The sequence below is a fragment of the Leptinotarsa decemlineata genome, unplaced genomic scaffold (genome assembly GCF_025532065.1).
Source record: "Leptinotarsa decemlineata unplaced genomic scaffold, Ldec_3_MD MMD2_tig00026361_RagTag_RagTag, whole genome shotgun sequence".
Taxonomy (NCBI): domain Eukaryota; kingdom Metazoa; phylum Arthropoda; class Insecta; order Coleoptera; family Chrysomelidae; genus Leptinotarsa; species Leptinotarsa decemlineata.
Window position 1 is genome coordinate 4,972,291 of NW_027412704.1, and position 21,816 is coordinate 4,994,106.

Below are 21,816 nucleotides of genomic sequence, written 5' to 3' on the forward strand. Positions count from 1 at the left end.
GGTTCTGGTCAGCCGGCTGTAAAAAGTTTTTGTACTTCTAGTTCTAAAATGTGGCACACAGAAATTTATAAGAGATAACACCTCCATAGCATCCACATTGTTGTGCAGTAATTTATACAGAAACATTATTCCACAAGTTTTCTGCGTTATTCAATACTTTCAATATTGAATGTTATGGTAAGAGATTCATATGGAATACCTCTATCAGGATAGATACCATAAGATTTGAAGTAAATAAACTTTAGGAAACGACGTAGAACTTTTTCAATTAAGGTATTATAGCAATTGTAGAATGAAGACCATAGAACAGAGCCATATTCTAATTTTGACCTTACGTAGGCTACATATAAAGTAAATAAAGCAGATATCTTTGAAAAAAATCTACAATTGTGAACTATAAAGCCATAAACCCTCAATGCTTCACTTACTTATGATCTAATGTGGTTGGAAAAAGACAAATTTTGATCAAAATATACACCAAGATCTTTAATTGAGTTCGTGACAGTGAAATGGTATCTACTCGATAATTGTACTCGATGATAGACATTTTCCTACTATAAGACAAAAAGCCATTTAATTTCAAGATCATGAAACTAAACAGAAATCAATTCAATCCTGTTGCCAATGAATTTGATTCCACCATATCGTTAGATGTAGATATATACATACTTTTAGTTCTCTAGACCTTTTCAAAGTATAGCATAATGTCAAAAAATGTATAGACCAAACTTGAGAAGACAATATATCTCAAAAAAAATTATTTATATATTCATTGATTTGACATTGCGATATACTTAAAAGTGAAACTGATCAATGTCTGTATATAGAATACGAAGAATGTTCACAAAATAAGGTGATTTTTCAAGCTTCGCAGGCTACGTAAATTCATTTAGAGATTTTTTTATGTTGGTACACCTGTCGCGAACATATGTTCACAGTATTTTGTTTTGCCAAAAAGCAAAGCTTTATTCACACACGAAATTTCTTTCAATCCATTTTCTCCAAACTAGCAAAGTTGCTCCACTTAGAATTCTTATCCCACAAACTAACAGTCCGGCAGCTGTGAAATTTGTACACGTGTATTTTGAAGGTTAGGGTTAACCAGGAATCAAATGATTTTTATACTAGTAGCGCCATCTATGTGTTAACTTGCGAACTTTTCAGCACATCTACTATATTGAACCTTTTTACAAAATGTATACAAACGATTCAGGGGTACCCATTGAAGAATCCAAGATTTTGCATGGGTTTCCTAGTCATTTAGTTATACAACACATGAAAGTGAACATTTAGGCTTTTAGACATTATATAAATAATATAATGAAAAAAGTGTAAAGAATTTTTATTGGTGTATTTGATTACTTACTGCCTTTCTTTGGGAGTTCCTCATTTTCTGTATAATGATGGTAAAGTAGAAAGCCGAACGGTTTTGTTTTTTAAAAGTTAATCTTCGTTTGAAGGTGTTTGACAATGTTTCATTGTGAATTTCATTAGTTCGGACTTTCATTGTCTAATATGATTCTACTTTGTAAAGCAAAAAGAGCATATCTGACTTATGAGCAATGTCGGACGACAATGGGACTAACATAGGGTCTTTCACCCCGTGTGGTCGCCTGGATCTACACTGCAATAATAAGACCTTTGTTAACGTACAGAGCCATTGCATGGGGACCGAAAGTTCTACAAGCAACGGCCATCCAAAAATTATATCAAATACAGCGACTGGCTTGTTGAAACATCACAGGAGCCATGAGAACAACACCAACTGCGGCAATGGAATTAATTACTGGTCTGACATCTCTGGACCTGTACGTTAAGGAGGTTGCGTTAATGACCATGTTAAGATTGCGCATGGCTGGTGTAAACCTCAAAGTAGGAATAGGTCAATTGAGGCTGAACCTATGGCCAGAAGCGCTTACTGCGCAACCTCTGCTGCAGGCAACCAGTGATGCAATTGAACCCAGGTTTTGTGTTTAATAAACCCCACAAAGTACAAATAAAACAACACAGAGTCAGATGCTACAAATGCATATATATATATATATATATATATATATATATATATATATATATATATATATATATATATATATATATATATATATATATATATATATATATATATATATATATATATATATATATATATATATATATATATATATATATATATATATATATATATATATATATATATATATATATATATAGACGGCTCAAAAACCAAAGAAGGCTCAGGATGTGGAGTGTACTCCAGATCACTAAGTGTGTAAGTGGAGAATAGGAAAAAATACGAGCGTGGTTCAAACAGAACTGGCTGGTATATCAATCGCCAATAAAGAAATAACTAGGAAAGGAATTTCTGGCGGAAACATAACAATCTGCACTGATAGCAGACAAGCCCTATTAGCCTTGGACATACTTGTTACTTCAGGGATAGTAGTAGAGTGCCACCAAGACTTAGCCAAAGCCTCGGTAGATAATAACATTATCCTGAGGTGGGTTAAAGGACACGGCAGGAGTAAAGGTAATCGCATTGCCGACTCTTTAGCCAAGGAAGCGGCTGGACTAAGAGTTTTAGGACCCAGTGGCACCTACGGCCTGATGACTTCGACAATTGCAATTGCGGAACTAGCCAAACGTCACACCCATGCTCAATCCCTGAAGAGACGGGATGGAATCAAAGGATGTAATCTTGCCAGGATTACCTTGGGCGACCCTGGGAAGCTAGAATCGAAGAAATATCTGGCGATGACCAGGAAAAATCTACGCTTAACAGTAGGATTTCTGACTGGCCACTGTCAACTAAGGAAACACCTCCATAATATGGGGCTAGTGGACACATCTCCATGCAGGATGTGTGAACAGGAAGATGAAACTGTCAGGCATGTCCTGTGCGACTGTCCAGAGCTATTGTCAATATGAGAGTGTGTGTTCAACGAGTCTTGGCCTACACCTGTCGATATAAAGGAGATGTCTCCCAGTGACCTGTTCACCTACCTGGAAAGGACAGGATGGACGATGACCTAGGAGGACAACTCCTCGGGAGGATGTACAATGGGTCACATGTGGCCTAAGTGCTGTGGGCCTACACTACCCTCCCTACTCTACAGATACAGATGATTCTACTTTGATTCAAAATATATTCTTATTACTAATGAAAAATCAATCTCTCCAAAAATGATATTTCCTTTTCAAATAAATCCACAGTGTATCATGGCCAATAGTTTCATAACAAGGGTCTGGCAATCATTATGAATGTATTTAACTTGTCATACTCTCTTCCTAATCCTGTATTTCTACACTATGATTTGATCATCAGTGGTGTTCCTATCAGTTCCAGGAAATAAACAGCGCCAACAGCGGCGTGCCCCGGCCGCCGATCACGCTGCGACTCGTGGTTCCCGCAAGCCAGTGTGGTTCGCTGATCGGCAAGGGCGGCTCCAAGATCAAGGAGATCAGAGAGGTGACAGGCGCCTCGATACAGGTCGCTTCGGAGATGCTGCCCAATTCGACGGAGAGGGCTGTCACAATCAGCGGTACCGGGGAGGCGATCACGCAGTGTATTTATCACATATGTAACGTTATGCTCGAGGTGAGTTTTTTTTTTTTTTTTTTTTTTTCGATAATAAAAAGTAAACCACACACTACTTTGTAGGTAGTTGCGAGAGATTATTATTTCGATATTTATTTCCTTATACGTATGTATCTCTCCTCGACAGTTTTCACCTTTGATTTCTGTTAGAATTTTTATATATGGGATGTTTCTTCTCCGCTTGGGGCTTTGTTCACGAGATGGAGTTGTTACTAGTTAACAATCTTCCTCTCAGAAGAAGGTTTCTCATATGTAGCGGAGCCGTGTTGAAATTAGTCGAGTCCCAGACACTTTGCTGTCTGGGTAGGATCTTTCCTGTACTGACGAGAGGTAATACCTCGAAACCGCGGTCTGCAGGTGATCGACTTGAATAATTTCAGCATGGTCCTGCTGCTGGATGAATGAGAAGCATATGCGAGACTAGCCTCTGTGAGGAATCTTGCATAAATGTCTGTCGGATATAATTCAATATCCGGCATGGCATTAGCCTGGGAAGTAGTTGTTTTTCGACAGACGTTTACCACACCTTAATGTGTAGGTAGTTGGGAGAGATTATTATTTCGATATTTATTTTGAAATATTTATTTCCTTATAAATAAGAAGTAACTTTAGAAGTCAGGGAATTACCTTACTGATTCTTGAAAGTCGGCGAATTTTTTGTCAAATATTTCAATAAGTATATTCATTATATCAGTATTTGTATCGGAAATATTTACATTTGTAAGTAACAGCAATGAGGAATGTTCCTCAATTTGGGTTATTACAGCAAATGCAAGTTTGAACAAAATAAAGTTGAGTTTAATTCATGAGTTTTTCAAATTCACTTCAAAAAGTATTCAAATTGATGTTTCAAATGTTGCGTTTTGATTTTTAAAGGGTTTTTTTTTTTTAATTCACATAGTGGTAACAGCGCCTATATCAAGTTGAAATAATTTATACGTACCTAGATATTCTACTTTACAAAAGGAAAATTATCTTCATAAATCAACAATTAAGGCAAAATATAAATTATAGTTCAATACCACCTCCACAAGCCACATAAACAACAGTTGTTTTGTTATTTATTTATATAGAGGAAGATAGGTTAGGTGCACAAAATGTCATGTCACAGAATGTCTCGGAACTCGGAACATAAGTAAACAGAACAGCACGCCACTGAAATGTCATCTTTGTCTCATACAGGTAACAGATTCATTGTCCTTTATTAGCTATAACCGATGTTGCCAAATAGTGAAATAGAAACGAATCCCTTTAAATGTTGAATGCATTATTTCATTCCTCTTTAAGTATTTAAATATTTTTTTAAAGAAGAAGGTTGAAATTATGAGTTTAAAATGCGTTGTTTTAGAGTTCTTTCATGAAAACTACTCGATTTTCGTCAGGAGGAACATTCTCCATTTTGTGATTTTTTTTTTCATCTGGCAATATTTTATTCAATCGTAAACTTGGCAATAACGAATAAAATTTGCCATCAACTTCATAGTGAGTATTTTGTCATTCTAGCATTCTGATTTCATATCGCACAAAGTTTTCAGGGGCATATTTTCAAGTATTAGGATGTTTCAATACCTTAAAACAAATTTGATTTCTAAAATGTCGGTTACAAACGAGAAAACTGCTTTTTATAACAGAAATCAAATATGTCTGATGACTGTGTCGAGGGGAGGTACAAGTTTACTAAGAAAATACAGATTTCTAATTGAAATTTCAAACAGTCCATCTCCCAACGATCCCGCACGGTGGAATCTGCCAAATGTCTGTCGGAAAATAACTGCTTCCAGGGCTAGTACCGCGACGAGCAGACATTTGTATGTTTTAAAATAAAAAAACCAACACAAAGTGTAACCAGCATTAACCACCATTAATGAGTTAATGTTAACTTAAAAATTCCTTTTATGTTGGTCAACCGAAATTTTACTGTACTTCTTAACATGTATTGGGTCAGTGAGGAGAATAAAGTCATTATTATTTTTAGAGCTTAACCATGAAACTATATGATTTGTTTGGCTTTCAGTCCCCTCCCAAAGGAGCAACCATCCCCTACCGCCCCAAACCCCAAGTAGGTGGCCCCGTGATCCTGGCCGGCGGACAGGCCTATACCATCCAAGGCAACTACGCCGTTCCTGCCCACTCAGACGTAAGTAGTTCAGTAATGACCCCCCTTTTTGCCCCCCACCCCTTGTCCCTCGGTCATCACCCGTTGGCCGCGATGGCCGCTCCCGCCCCCGCAGCCGCCGCCCCGGCACAATTCGTGTCGTTCGAGCCACTCAAGAACGGACACTTGCAGGCCGCCCTACCGCCCGCGCATCTGTTGCCTTCAGATGTAAGTTGATCGTATTGGTGCCCCCCGTCTCCCCTTGATATGTCGTTTTAGGTGTACACGTCGGAGATGTTGGCAGCTCTAGTAAGTCTAGGAAAGTTGAGAAGACTCGTCGGTCGGAAATATTTTATTTTAGATAAAATACCTTCGTACAATTTAAAGTAAAGAAAAAATTATGTAACAGGGGTAGGTAAGGGTATAAATTTCAATACACCTTTGCGATTATGTTGTAAGGCTTTTAGCTATGTTGACCATCAAATTCTCCTACATGAATTATCAAGAAATGGAATTCATATTTATATGGTTGCTTTTCAAAAGACCGATGGGGTAACAAGGTTTCAAACTTGGCTACCTTCACTAGTGGTCTACCTTAGGGGCCCATTTTGGGCCCCATTGGATCAACAATGATCTACTTTCCACCATTGGTAGAAACAATAACTGCCGTACAATAATATCATACGCTGATGACACACATGTCTTACAATTTCGGTGCCCCACGTTGGGCGCCGGTTTGTTATTCCAAGAAAATAGGGATTAACTGAATTAACTAAAGATACAAATTCAACAAAATAATCAAATATTGAAATATATCACAGCATACTTTTTAATAACTGGGATGTGATATGTATACGAGAAACATGGCTGTATGATAGTTTTTTTGATAACGAACCGAGTGATTCACGTTACCTGGTATTTCGAAATTACAAAAACTACAGTATCTCCAGTGTGAACCGCGGTGGAGGTGTCTTATGCTGTATTAAAGCCAAATTCAAACCAGTACTTATCGCTATGACTGTGAATACCGATTTTCAGTGGTTGTCTGTCAAAATCTCTATAAAAGATCTCGACGTCATGATCTGTTGTGTGTACATAACATCGGGAGCGAATTCAACGGTATATGAACAGTGTTCAGAATCCCTGGAAAATTGTAATGAGCTCAACGCCACCGAAAAGTTGTTGTTAGTGGGTGACTTCAATGTCTCTGAAATAACTAATTTGAAATATAACTTGAGAAACGGGTCATCAAAAGCGAGGTTAATCCATTCCATCATGTTTGAGTATGATATATATTCCATAAATGGCTCGAAATACTTTAGACTTGATATTAACAAATATCATGGAAGCGACTGTGAGCGAATGTGAAACGCCCTTAGTGCGGTTGGATAACTACCATCTAGCTCTCGAAATAATGTTCACAGTAAATTTTCAAATTTTCTATGATTGCCTGAAGGCCGTTTTTGAGAAATGCTTGGAAAAAAAAATACTTTCATCCAGAATTGATTTCCAGCTTGGTTCTCAAAAGAACTCGTGCACAAAATTAAATTAAAAGAAAACTTTTTCAAAATGATGAAAAAAAAAGTCAAACAAATATTATTATTATAAAGAAAAATACAACGAACTCAGAATGGATGTGAAACGTTCGCATAATTTGTGTTATGAATCCTATATAAAAGAAATAGAGGGAGACTTACAAAGCAATCCCAAAAAATTCTGGGCCTAGAGGCAGGGAACGTCGAAAAAATTGTGCTGTTGCTAACAGATTCACTTATTATAATGATAAATTATTCAATGATAAGGATATTGCAGACGGTTTTGCTACTTTCTTCAAATCAACTTTCACGAACAGCGGTGTGCCGGTAAACCCCACACTAGTTCCTGAGTATGACCTAGACAATATTTCTCTGAAAGAAAATCGTTTTCCAAGCTTTCTCAAAATTGGCAGAGTTACCCCCATACACAAAAGCGGCAATAAGAACAATGTCAGAAACTACAGACCTATAACAGTCTTACCAGCATGGCTTTATTCGTAATAAATCTACCATTACCAATTTGTGCGCATTTAGTAACTTCGTTACGGATGGAATAAAAAATGGCTATCAAATAGACGTTATATACACTGACCTGGCCAAGGCATTCGACAGAGTTAACCACGAGGTTTTGATCCTGAAATTAAAAGCATTCGGTTTCACAAACAATACACTTGATTTCTTTCACTGCTACCTATCCAACAGAATACAGTTCGTACAGTTTAGCAACATATCTTCCTTCAAATTCACCGCTACTTCTGGAGTTCCGCAGGGCTCGATTTTGGGACCTCTCCTTCTCGTGTTATTTGTTAATGACATTTCTCGGTAAATCGGGCATTCTCAATTTCTCCAATATATAAATCCTTTATTTAGCAATGAAACTGCTAATACAATACATATATAATCAAATACGACACCACAATGTGTTAGTCAACTAAACTCAGGAATAAAATTTCAAAGTATGAGTACTACAATAAATATACAACATCTACTTGAAATATCACAGTTGTTAGTCAATATAAAACACAAACAAAATACAAATATAGAATACAAAAAAAAAAGTTTATACAGTCAAAATTTATATTAAATAAAGGCTTGTTCATTCACCCAATAGATGACTCTTCAACTTTCTTTTGAATAATGCAAGAGTGCTACATTCTTTAATATTTTTGTTCAAACTATTAAAAGCTAACATTCCTGCATGGTAAATGGATTTCTCAGTACACTTTCTATTTTTAACTCCTACATATATGTTATTACGCGTTCTTGTACTATAGTGATGATGATTCTCATTGTATTCAATATGCCTACTCAGGTATGTCGGTGATAGATGATTATTCATTTTATATATCATTATCATTGTATAGTAATATACGAGATCTGTCACAACCATCGATTGCAATTCCTTCAGCATTGCTTTGATTGGTGTCTCTCTTGGTTTTCTTAATATGCCGATGATCTCAAGCTGTTTAGAAGAATCGAAAGCGAATCTCAACGAAGCTAAATGCAAAATAATGAGTTTCACACGAAAGAAGTCACCTACTATCAAGGACTATTTCATTAATCATACGAATTTACAAAGAATCAATGAGATGAAAGATCTCGCGATCATTCTTACTGGTGTGTTCAGTTTCTCTTGTCACATTGATTTTGATTGTATCAATGATACTCAATGAATACTATATGTAAGGAACTTTTGAAAAAACTGTACATCATGTAAGTGGAAACCATTCTGTTTGTTGTTCAGTATACATAGATTTCTATTCTGAAACAAGTAACTAATATGAACACATAAAAACTATGCTTTTCTCGTTCAACAATTGTACACTTATGGGTGCAATAGACAAAATTGTATGCTACTTCATTCAGTAGGTCAAAACTCTCTGAAAGAACAAATTCTTTGAATATCCTTAGTCATTGATTGTAACCTCAACTGGCTAGAACAATATAGGTTCTCAAAATTTCTGGGAGGCAATGTAATTAAATCATTGGAACAGTTCATATCCTTCTGAGGTATTTTATAGTACACTGGGATCAAGCTTCCTAAGGCAAAAACGAGCTATACTTGTATTGGTAAATTCAAAATGCAAAGATAGATGTAAAGAACATTCCAGGGAAATGGGCATTTTTGACTTTAATTTGGAGATTTGCTCCGTTTTCAAAAACGAATCAATTTTCAACCACAAGACATAACACACTTTTACTGCCAAGTAAATTTAGTACAAATTCATATCAAAAGGTAGTTTTATAGTGGTTGCAATATATTTAGTAATTCATTTTATCGAATATTTGAAATTTGATTCTATTAAGAAGATTCGACGAAGATGTGAACTTATGATGAAATAACCTAAAAAAGTCGTATTGGAAGTTTAGTTCGCTTGTGACTTTGGGGTTATTGTTGCTGGATTATGAGTACAGAGCTTGGGAAAGTGGCTCTTATTTATGAATTACGAAAGTTCTGAAGCATGAAATTTCCACTTGAAAGTTTTTTCCATCTTCGCAGACTTACTAGGGCAATTGTCAACACTTTTTTTTACCTCTGTTGCTCCTGCCTTAGCCCCAGATACACCCCTGCAGATTTCTTGTAGTCTGTTTAGGTAATCCACTTCTTTGTCCTGTTTCTAGTTGTATGTTTCATGTAGTGGTTGTTTGTTTTGCTAATATTCATTTCAATTTTACTTATTGTAACTTTGTATTTGTCTCATTTGGGCTCTTTGATGTTATTGCTTTGGATAAATTTATGATAATGTTCTTAATGTTATAAAAAAGGCATCAAGATGTATCAACACTAAGAATAGAAAGATTTTTCTCAATTTATTATTTAGATATAAGGGAGTTTGTCTCTGGTTTTATATTATCATAAGTGGGCTTGGTTTCTCCTAATTAGATTACCTGACCATGTTTGTGTACAATTAAGGACATGCAGCCAGATTTCTGTTAGAAGATACATGGTGCACACTTTCACGACAAGAAAAATTATAAAACAAGCAAAACAATTTTATTGTTTCATCAATTAGGAAGTTATATTTTCTTATAGAATTTTAGTATAATAAATAACATTTCCCAGATAAATAACATTTCTTACCTACAGATATTCCAAGTATGAATTCGCATGAGTCACATATAAATGGGAACTGTCTTGCCATTTTGTAGAAGTCTTGCTTAGAAATAAGTAGATGTTTTAATTATGGATGTTTTATTGTGCGTGATTTCAATCTTTCTGTACTGCCTAAATATTACACTACATTTCACAGTAACCCATTTCAATCATGTTTCTGCATGTATTTTAAAGGGTAGAAAAATCGGCCTATGTTGATTTATTTGTGTTTTCATGATTGTGTTGTCAGCTCAATGCGATATCCATTGGAACTTTATGTGATCACATGTACCCAGTTCACATATCAAAATCATTCTGGTGATTGTTTTTTATAGCGCCTGTACCGGGTACCAAAATTGTGTTTCCGTTGACAAAAGAAACAATTTTTGAATGAAAGCAATACAAGTTATACAAAGTGGTGAATTTATTTCTTGTTGATGTCGACTGCAGGCAATAAGCTTTGTGACAGACAACTTATGTGTATATTCACACATTTTTAGTCTTTTATTATTATAAACTCAAAAATTACTTGAGCAATTTGAAAAATCCTTTCATCTATATCATGCTGCATCACGAGAGAGTAACATGGTGTGTATTTTACTTTTCACATTAGTGATTCTCACAAAATTTGCAGTAATATAATTTGTCGCTGCGTCTATCGAAGGCTGCCCCATCGCAGGCTCCGAGGGGAGTCTACGCGTATGGTATCTTTACCCGCGTGGCATAAATGCTTGGTCGACTCCTTACGTTTGTCCAAATCGAGTGGTTATCTACCCCTATTCGTAATCGATAAACGCCAGACGTAATATTGGCTATCTTTTATCCAGATATACCCACGGGATCGGCATCTTCGCTGATGAATTTGTAGTGGACACATGGAGCAAATATATAAGTGAATTCTGTGAGAGAAAACATACTGCAGCCAAATCTGTAAGATATGGACTCAATCTATCTTCCACATGGAATTAATTCTAATTTGCGCCTGCGCGAAACTTATAATTTTATTGAATTCATATTTTCCTACATTAAAACTCTGGGATACATTTTATCTAAACGAGTGAGTGACAGCTTTAGGGAATTTGCTTGTTATTCAAGTAATTGTTTGAAAGATAATTGGAAGATGTTGAAATTGTGACCAGTGTTTGAAATTTTCTTTTTTTTTTGTGGCGTGAAGTTTTAGGGAGAAAAAATTTGTGGAAAGCATAGCCAATGACAGTTTTTTCAGGAAAATAATTTGTTGAGTAAAATATGATAGGTATTTGGGAAAATCATAAACAAAACTAGAACATAATTGAACTTTCACGATTTGAACAATTCTTTTTGGTAATAGGCTGTAGCTCGTGACGTTACACAATCAATATACAGGGCCGATTTTTTCTACTTGTTAATGTGGCTTATGAATGAAAATCTTGATCTGGTAATTTCGAGTATATTTGACTATTTCATCACAGTTTTATTTTCATTTCATTGTTTTGGTAATATGAAACTATACTGCTTTTTGCTAACAACGGCTATGCATTCGATGTAAAAGTACAGTATGGAATATGTTGAATATCTTGCGTAGTTTCACAATTCTGCACAGTGCATGGAAATGAGGGTCACCAATTGATTAACAATTCAATAGTAATCTGTGTATCTTTTTAGATTTTCGACTTCAGATTATTTTACAGCTTGAAATATAATCTTCAGTCCGCGGAAGGAGTTCTCAAGATGTATGGTGTAGGATCGTATCCATTACATTCTTAGTTAAAATAAATGAAATATTCAGTATCAAATAATTGAAACGCAGGAACATTCGACTTTGATATATCTTACTGTCTGAAACATACAAATAATGATTACAAGGTGAAAGGTAGTGTAGTAATTGAGCAGATACATCGAAGGTGACGTTCAGTTTTCTCATTTCACTGAATTTGCATGTTGATTTCTTTTGTTCCAGGTAGCGAACTTAGGTAAAAATCCTCTCGCTGGTCTGGCTGCTTTAGGTTTGGGAGGGCTTGCACCAACGGGGGCAGGTGGGTTGAATCCAGCTGGTAAGTAGCAGTAATTTCATGTGACACAGTTTATTTTTCCTTTTTTCTCTTATTTTTCGATGACTGGGAAAATATTCATTTCAGACCACTCGATAAAATTCTCATCAACTAAATTCTTTTGTTATCCACATATCCCTTCAGAGAATATTCAATGATCCACACTTCAGTTGGAGGACGTTAGAATGCTCTTGCCTTGTGATATGTCACCCGTGGATGGAAGAGTAGAATCTGTTTTCTATTAACCAGCTGTCGTACTCCTACGAACTACAACCGCTCAGAAGTCGAAACTTGAGCGAGCTAAGGACTAACGAGGTCTTACCTTTTAACGTGTGATTCCTAGCATGGTGCATTGAAAACTCAAAAGATAATTCGCCCAAACCAGAGACGAATGAAATATTTTTTATTTAAGCCTCGCCCAATTTGGAAATGGCCTCAATGTATCCAATCTCACGAAATTTCTGTTCAATTCTGCTTACCAACAAATCACTATTGGACATTTCACATATATTTTGCCATATCACAGCATCATTAAAAACGCAAATCTCTCTTTCATTCATGTATCATAGTGAGTTCAAAGAACTATGGTTGTAAACAAGAAGGGTTTCACATACAATCCGAAAAACCACTTGTCATAAGATTAATGTTTTGGTGTCAAAAAAATCGGGATACATATGATTTTATTCATATGATTTATTTATTGAGAAGGGGCTCAAGACCAGTGTCCTTGTGCCAATTCAGATAGTCCCTAACACAAATAAATCCTAGGAATTTAGACCAATCAACACTTTGCCTTGTATTGAAAATATATTAGAACTCTCAGTTTATAATGAACTCATTGAATATCTAGAAAATAATGATATATTACTAAAATATCAGTCAGGTTTCAGAAAACACCATTCATGTGAGTCTGCATTACAAGTCAAAATGGAAATAATCAACAGATAAGGGACATTATATTATAGCCGTATTTTTAGGTCTTAAAAGAGCTTTTGGAGACAATTGATCGCCACATATTACTAAATAAACTGCAAAGTATTGGTATCAGGGAAACTGTTTTGTTATAGCTGACTGATTATTTATCACAACGCAAACAGGTAACCAAAATAAAGGATTCAGTGTCATCATGTCGTGTTCGGGGTACGTCAGGGTAGTGTTTTGGGACCTATATCTTTTTAAATCTACCTGAATGATATAGATACCATCCATGGTTGTGATTTCATTAACCTTTTTGCAGACGACACTTTGTTATCAATTTCAGGAGATAATATAGAAACACTAGCTGATCAAATGAATAATGAACAAAGAAATGTTTTCAAGTACATGAATCGCAATAAACTAAAACTCAATACCTCCAAAACAAAATATATGATCTTACCAACTGGTTATAAGCTATCACTCATCAACAAACACAACATAAGATTACAAATTGCAGTTGATGTAATAGAGTTTGTAAGGGAATTCAAATACTTAGGTTTCATGGTGGATAATCGTTTATCCCTTCATGCTAATTTTGATTATATATACAAAAAATTACTAAAAAAATATATTTTTTCTCAAGAATTTCATCTCAGCTTTCGATGTACTCAAAAATCACATTATATAAGTGTATAATCCAACCCCATTTTGATTATTGTGCTAGTATTTTATACTCGTTTGACCAAAATAAGGTATCGGCTTTACAAAAGTTAGAGTATAACAAACTCCCACCTTCGTTGAAAGATTCAATTAATGTTTTCCAATTAAAAAAAAAAAAACTCATGGACTATATAAAATCTCATCCCTGATTTTCTTATTTTTTTTTTTCTGTTTTGTAATATATTTGTTATGTATATCCTCATGTTGAAACCATTCTGGAATCATTGAAAAATGCGTTTTTTCTTCTTCAATCATAATCATTTTTGTTATTTATAAATAATGTATGTATATTAGGATGTCCTAAAGAAATCAATAAATATACATTTTTAATTGACATAAAATAAATATACATTTTTCATTGACATAAAAACAAATCAACCTAATACAAATGAATCGAAATTATCTCCTAACTACAGCCTCAGGAATAGATGATATACACGGTAAATCTCTTAAAAGTGTCAATGACATAATTTGTCAACCTCTATCATTTATTGTATATAAATCTGCATATATCCAGAATCACTGAAAACATCAAAATCTATACCCATATATAAAAACAAGGGCTCCAAAAAAGACGTAACCAACTATAGAAATATCTGTTTGCAATCGCAAATTGCCGAAGTTATCGACTATGCCTATTATTTGCGACTTCGTATATTTGTTGAACACTATAAACTCGTACCAGAATGTCAACATTGTTTTAGACAGCAAAAATCAACATCATCTGCCATATTCGAAATGTGTGACAACATCTACGAAAACCTCAATGATAAGAAATTTCCAATTGGTTTATTCTTTGATCTATCCCGGGCATTTGATACAGTTGACCACAGTTTATTACTTGAGAAACTGTATAGAATTGGAATAAGAGGAGTAGCCAATGAATGGGTAGCATAATATTTATGTCAAAGGTGGCAAATAGTGGTAATAGATGAAATAAAATCACAACCAGCTTCTGTCTCATTAGGAGTTCCACAAGGCTCAACATTGGCTCCGCTTCTCTTTATAATATTTATGAGTGATATTGAAAATTCATGTGTATATCCACAAAAAACTATAATATATGCTGATGATACCTATCAAATAGTAGCAGAAAATTAACTTCTCCTCTCTGTTCAAGCTGCAAATAAAACTGCTGATGAATTTTCACACTGGTGCACAAATAACGGTCTACTTGTTAATGAAAATAAAACTGTTTTCATGAATTATCAACAAAAAAAGAATCTTACTAATGATCATTGTTCACTAATAAAAATACATCACAGATCTATAGAGCAGGTGAATCAATATGAGTATCTAGGATTAGTGATTGATCGGAAGTTAACTTGGAGAAAATACACAGATTATCTAATAACCAAACTGAGTAGAGTTTGCTTCATAATAAGACAACCAAATGGAACAGTATCTCTTAGAAGTACTCAAATTGGCATATTTTGGATTAGTACAATCTAATATCTCACAAGGGTTAATATTCTGGGGGAACTCAGCATACCTAACAAAAGTGTTTGTTATCCAAAAAAAAAATAATTAGATGTATCGCTGGCATACATTGTAGACAATCATGCAAGACAGTTTTCAAAGATCTAGCTATTTTAACACTACCGTCTTTATTTATTTTGCTCATAACTATGAACATCAAAAGAAATGAATCACACCATACAAAAAACAGTATGATACATGATCACAATACTCGCTGAGGAAACGAACTGAGACTACCTTACTCACGGTTAGCTCTTGGGCAAGACTCGGCAAGCTATCATGGAGTCATATGTTATAACAAAGCAACTAGGTTACTAGGAAATATTGAAAATTACAATACATTCAAAAAAGCTTTAACAGATCTTCTAGAATATGCCTTTTAAAATGTCGAAGAATTTTCAGATTCGAATGTATAAGCTGCTTTTTCTTCAGTTTGTTTGACTAGTCTGATAAATATTGTACCAGTAATGTATATGTTATATGTGTATGATATTCTAATGATGTATAAATTCTATTCTATTCTACTCTATATTACATATTACACTTTACTTTATTCAAATTTAAAGATAGGAAACGCCTAATGAAAGACCCTATATAAAGCAAGGTGGAACAACGGGCAAAGGTGATATGGTAATAAAATCATATATATCCGGGTCGTTTTTTGGTGCAATAAAGAAGGTGGCGTTTGGCTTCTGCCACATCATTTTTCCAGAGTACAAAATTTTGTATTTCTTTTATATTTCCGTAGACTTGAATGACAGTTTCAGATTCGTGTGATCAGCAGACAAAAATACGAAGTCCAAATAAATTTCAGAAAATGAGATGTTCCAAATGAAATCTCTAAACATTCATCACTTCCAATACCTACAGAGTAGGTTCTGGTAAATGCCTGCCGGAAAACAACTACTTCCCTGGCAAAAACGCATGTGGATCATTGAATTACATCAGATACTTCACAGAGGTTAGTCTCTCAGATGTGTCTCATTCATCCAGCATCGAGTAGATCACCTACAGTCCGGTTTCGAGGTATTACCTCTCGTCAGTGCAGGAAAGCTCCTACCCAAACAGCTGTCTCTGGGTCTCGGATCCAAAAAATTGTTTACAAAACCTAGCACGAGCCTTAAAAATGACCCCACATTCAAAATTTTCTTTTTTTTTCAGCACTAGCTGCATTGGCAGGCTCTCAACTGAGAACATCAACAAATTCGAGAACCCAGCAAAACTCCAACCAACAGACTCACGAAATGACTGTTCCCAATGAGTTGATCGGCTGTATTATCGGTAAAGGTGGTACGAAAATCGCTGAAATTCGGCAAATATCTGGAGCGATGATTCGCATATCCAACACCGATGACCGCGAGAGCGGATCCTCTGATCGTACCATCACCATATCTGGCAATCCAGATGCAGTGGCCTTGGCGCAGTATCTGATCAACATGAGGTGAGTTTTTTTTTTTTATGGTATAATCGATATACTTGTGGAGGGGTACCGGACTTTTTGTTCATCTTGATGATTTGCTCTTTTTTATTTTGAAGCAAAAGTATTTCAGTCACTGCTTTGATATATTTATATCTCTTATACCACATAGTTCTGGAATCTCAACCTAAAAATTCTCCCTTCCTTCAAACTGCTTCATTTACTGATGAATTGAGAGTGAATGTTTGGATGAAAGAAAAGAGGAAGAATATGCACTTTTTTATACATACCAGCAGGAAATGAGAAAGTAAGATGAACATTCAAACCACAAATCTTTGATCAAACCCTTCGATTAAAAAAACGCAGACTCTATTTTCTTCGTGAGGCATATTTCAATTTTATTTTAATTTGTGAGACTTGTAAATCAGATGGAATGTTCCTTTTTCAAAGTGTTTGAATTTGTTGCGAGAGGAAGTGTACTCTTATTATTCAAAAAGGTAAACTGAAAAAATCATTAAAAAGCAGAATTTTGGATATACTAACGCTTTGAATAAATAGTACAGAATTAGTTTCAATATTGAAACACCCAAAATGAATAACTAGTAAAAAATACTTTACTGCAGTAGACATTATCAATTACACAGGCCAACAAAAAAATGTTTCTGAAAACCTTGTTCACTTTAATAGGTGTTTTATAGATTTTTGTGTGCTGAATCCAAATCTGGTATCAAGTTTTTTTTTGTATCACCCATAGTTTTTAGAAATTGACTTTTTTTATATAATTTAAAATCTGTACTGTATATGGTACCGGTATATAAAATTATTGAAACACTATGTTAAATCACTATCATGGTTTTTATTTACAGTAGGTTACTTGAAATAATGATACAGTGTTGAAATGTAGGTTTCACTAGTCAGATGGAATTGGTTTATACTTCCTTGCTCTTTTTTCTTTGAAGTTTCTTGTGTAGCTTTACCTGCGATGAGTCGTTGAGCTTCACGGTGAAGTGACCAACAGTTCCAGCGGCCCTGGTAACTTTTTTCCATTAATTTAATATCTTGATGAACATGTTCACCCTGCTCCTCACTAACATCTCCCAAATTTTCCGGGAAGTAATCAAGATGACTGTTCAAGAAGTGGACTTTCAGGCTAACCAAACATCCTAGTTTCTTAAAATTCTTTAACATGTTAACTACAAGAATTTCCTAAGAATTTTTTGTAACAATTTGCTTGAATGATACCCATGTTTCTTTCTCATGTATGGTCATTGTGGTTTCAAAGTTTACATTGAACATCATTTTTGAATGTCGGATCCTACGAAGACGCCTTCTTTAAGCTTAGCCTCTGAAAGGTTTGAAAATTTCTGACAGATACTTGAAACAAGGTCCATCTTTAGGCAATGCCTGTACAAACTGTTTCATGAGGCCTAACTTTATATGTAGAGGTGGTAAGAGAGAATGTTACTAGGTTGTTCAAGGTTTTTGCGGAGAATATTCTTCTTGCCGGGTTTTAAAGACTTCTTCACAGGCCAGTTCTTTCTGCACCAATGTTGATCCCTTGCTCTACTGTCCCATTCACACAAAAAACATGGAAATTTGGTAAAATCGCCTTGCTGACCAAGTCACCACATATCATCCAACCATGAGCCGACTAGCCAATTTTATTCAACACTATTTCTAGGTTTTCATAGGTCTCTTTCATATGTACAGAATGGCCAACAGGTATAGATGCATAAGTGTTACTATTGTGTAATGAAACAGCTTTTAAACTAGTTTTGGAAGAATCAATAAACAGCATCTAGCCTTGTATTCAACACCAAACTCTTTGATCAGACCTGGAATGTCTGAGCAGTACACTAAATCACCTTATGTTTTAAAAAAATGCTCCTCTCTCTTCCTATACACATATATGCCAATTCCAACTGCTAACAAGTGATTTTCTTTTAGTCTAGAACCAAGCAATTCAGCTTTTTCTTTTGTTAACCCAAGATTCCTAACTAAGTCGTTAAGCTCAATCTGAGTAAACAGTTTAGGCTCTATATTTGCTGTAGAACATTGGAACTCTTGATCATCTTGCTCATCTATAACTGACAGTACATCAGAAAACATACCTTATCCTGATCACCAAGTTCAATTCCAAAATATGAGAAATAAAGTTTTTCACAAAGTCTGTAATGTTTCTTTGATGTTGTTTCATAACAAACTCACCACAAATATAACAAAAACTGTCAGCAGTGTTTTTACAACCGCGATTAGACATTTTAATAAGCACATGTACTGGAAACCAGAATGTGAGGTTAGGTTGACAGTAAACAAAACATCAGCTGTGAACAGAACAATATAATTCCTCTTTTTCTGGACAGTAAATGTGTTTCAGCAGTGCTGCCAACTCTTCTACATCCAGCACCAATTATTTTACAATTTTATTTGTAGTATATAACAGCTGTTAAATTCTGTAATAAATCAAAAAAATTAATATACCGATGTGGAAATGTGGAAAAATGGTAGGTGATACGGCTTAATAAGTGTTGGATTTAGCACCCTAAAAACAGAATAATAAGGTGTTTTAAGTAAAAAACTTTTTTCATCGTTGGCCTGTGTTATAATTGTTATATAATTTTTTTGTTAAATTGAAAAATTTAATGAATTATAACAATTTGTATAAGCCGCTAGTAGATTTTTTTATTATGCATACTTCATAGTACGTAGTTGTAATCAGGTGATAAACTCACTGTGTAGAAAATAGAATATCTTGCTTCAGACGTAGATCATGGAAATATTTTTTATTCGTCTGGTTTACAAACAGCTTGCAAATTAAAACGGTATCTAAATATTGCCATCGGTTAGTCTTCTGGGTTTGGCTTCTTACGTGTCTTTCATAAACTTGGTAATTAGATAGTTAGGCGGATGTAGTTGATATCTATATGGTCGTCTGGAAAAGGCGAAGAATATTCTACTGGAGCAGTCGACAGGAGCAGCTAGCCTGCATGAGACCGGATCGTTTGATGTGTTCTTGGAATTTAGTGAGAACATATTTTATTACCTACACTGTCTATCCTTTACCGATTCGACTATGTTCCTCAACGCATCCCAATAACACATCAATAGAACCATTTTCCTGTATATGAATACTCAATCCTTGTTGTCTCAGTTCTTCTAAATGTGCAAATTTGTACGGTGGGTGCGAATTTGTAGATTTTCGAGATTTGTTTTTATTATTTTTCCCTAACAGCGCCCCTCTCCAGAGAAGCAGCCCTGTTACTCAAGTTAGCAGTATATCCTTGTAGCTTTCATTACTGATCAGTTGATGTGGTAAAAAAATATTTCAACACATCAACCATCTCATTTCAGTCGTATACTTTCAAAGGCCCTTCAGAAAATGATTGTAAAGGGTGTTGAGAAGAATAAAAATATGAAATTTAAGATTTTTCGAAATTATGCTCGAAACGTTGATTACATACTTGATACCTACTTGATTCTAGTTTTGGCAACGAAAAAGTGGGCAGGGTATTTTTTCAAAGTTGTATTTGTTACGAAAGAAAACGTGGAAACTTTGATTTGAGTAGACATTTTATGTATCCATTTCTTGAAATTGAATTGAGACTAATTTGTTAGGTTAATATCAATGAAAAATATGTTGATAAGATCAGAATTCCAAACAACTGTTTTTCAAAAAGTAAGAAGCATAGTAAACAAAATATATGTCGCATTAAAAATCAATGAAATCACTCTATTGTACTTTCATGGTGGTGTCTTGTGATGATTACTATTGAATATCCACAATGAAATTGAGGTTTATTATTTTAACAATAATAAAATTGAGAAAAAAAAATGTAAAATGTATTTTCACTGTTAAATGATACTGGTATAATTGTATATCTTTTATCAATTGTATAACTTCAGCTTGAATTACAGATATCATGTGACCCCTTCAATCAATAAATTGAAATGCAAAAAAGAAAAGAATTGCATTTCACCTGTTTCATTCACAAATTGATAAAAAAACAACAACCTACTTATTTGGTAAAGAAACTCCTTCCCAGACATCAGTTACATTAAAGAAACCGTAGATTTAATAATAATTTAGACACTCTGAATCATAACAGCACTATCTATACAGGATCCTTCACGTATCATGCTCTAACAATATATAATTCATTCAGTGAACCTTTGAAAAATTCATCTCTACCGCTATTCAAAAGTAAACTTATAACTTAATTGCTCAGTCAACAGTAATCTAAACATAAGCATTTGTATTTCATTTTAATATTGAAATTGCCATTTATTTTTTGTAATGTTTCTTTTTTTCAAACGTGCTTGAGTGGAAGAACGGCCAATGGCCTCAAATCTATCGAATATATAACCACATCTGGTGTACCACAAGGATCAAATCTAGGACCCCTACTGTTCAGTATGTTCATTAATGATATCGTAGCTGAGATTGATGTCAATGTTCTTTTATACACAGATGACTTGAAACTCTAACACAATATAACATGTTCGAATGATTGCGAAAGTCTCGCCCTGAATTTAAATCGCGTTGCTACATGGTGTCGGAAAAATAATCTATCTCTCAACATATCCAAATGTAATGGAATGTTTTACTTACTGAAAACAACTTGAATTTACACAACTACCTCATAAACAATCAAGTTCTAGAGCGTCCTGACACACTCACCGATCTAGGTGTTACTTTTGATTCATCCCTCTCTTTCAATAAACATATTGACACTACTCTAACAGCAGCTTATTGCATCTATGGATTCTTAGTTAAAAATACAAAAGACTTTGAAAAAGCTTCAACATTGAAATTACTTTATTTCACTTCTGTTTGATCTAGGCTGGAATATGCATCTGTCATGTGTAGTCCCTACTATCAGGTTCATATAAATCAACTAGAAGCCCTACAGAGGCGCTTCCTGAAATATGTCTT

General features: G+C 34.7%; 1 protein-coding gene across 7 annotated transcripts in view; it reads left to right on the plus strand.

The window, feature by feature from the left end:
- Positions 1-21,816, plus strand: part of mub (poly(rC)-binding protein mub) — a 300,043-nt gene that overhangs the window by 252,346 nt on the left and 25,881 nt on the right. For 4 of the 7 annotated variants that reach the window (XM_074184984.1, XM_023164481.2, XM_023164494.2 and 1 more), the window contains 4 exons: positions 3,338-3,595; positions 5,610-5,918; positions 12,259-12,352; positions 16,628-16,907. In XM_074184984.1, coding sequence (XP_074041085.1) covers positions 3,338-3,595; positions 5,610-5,918; positions 12,259-12,352; positions 16,628-16,907 — 941 coding nt within the window. The remainder of the gene's footprint in view (positions 1-3,337; positions 3,596-5,609; positions 5,919-12,258; positions 12,353-16,627; positions 16,908-21,816) is intronic. The other 3 variants (XM_023164514.2, XM_023164499.2, XM_023164507.2) reach the window with 2 other exon arrangements.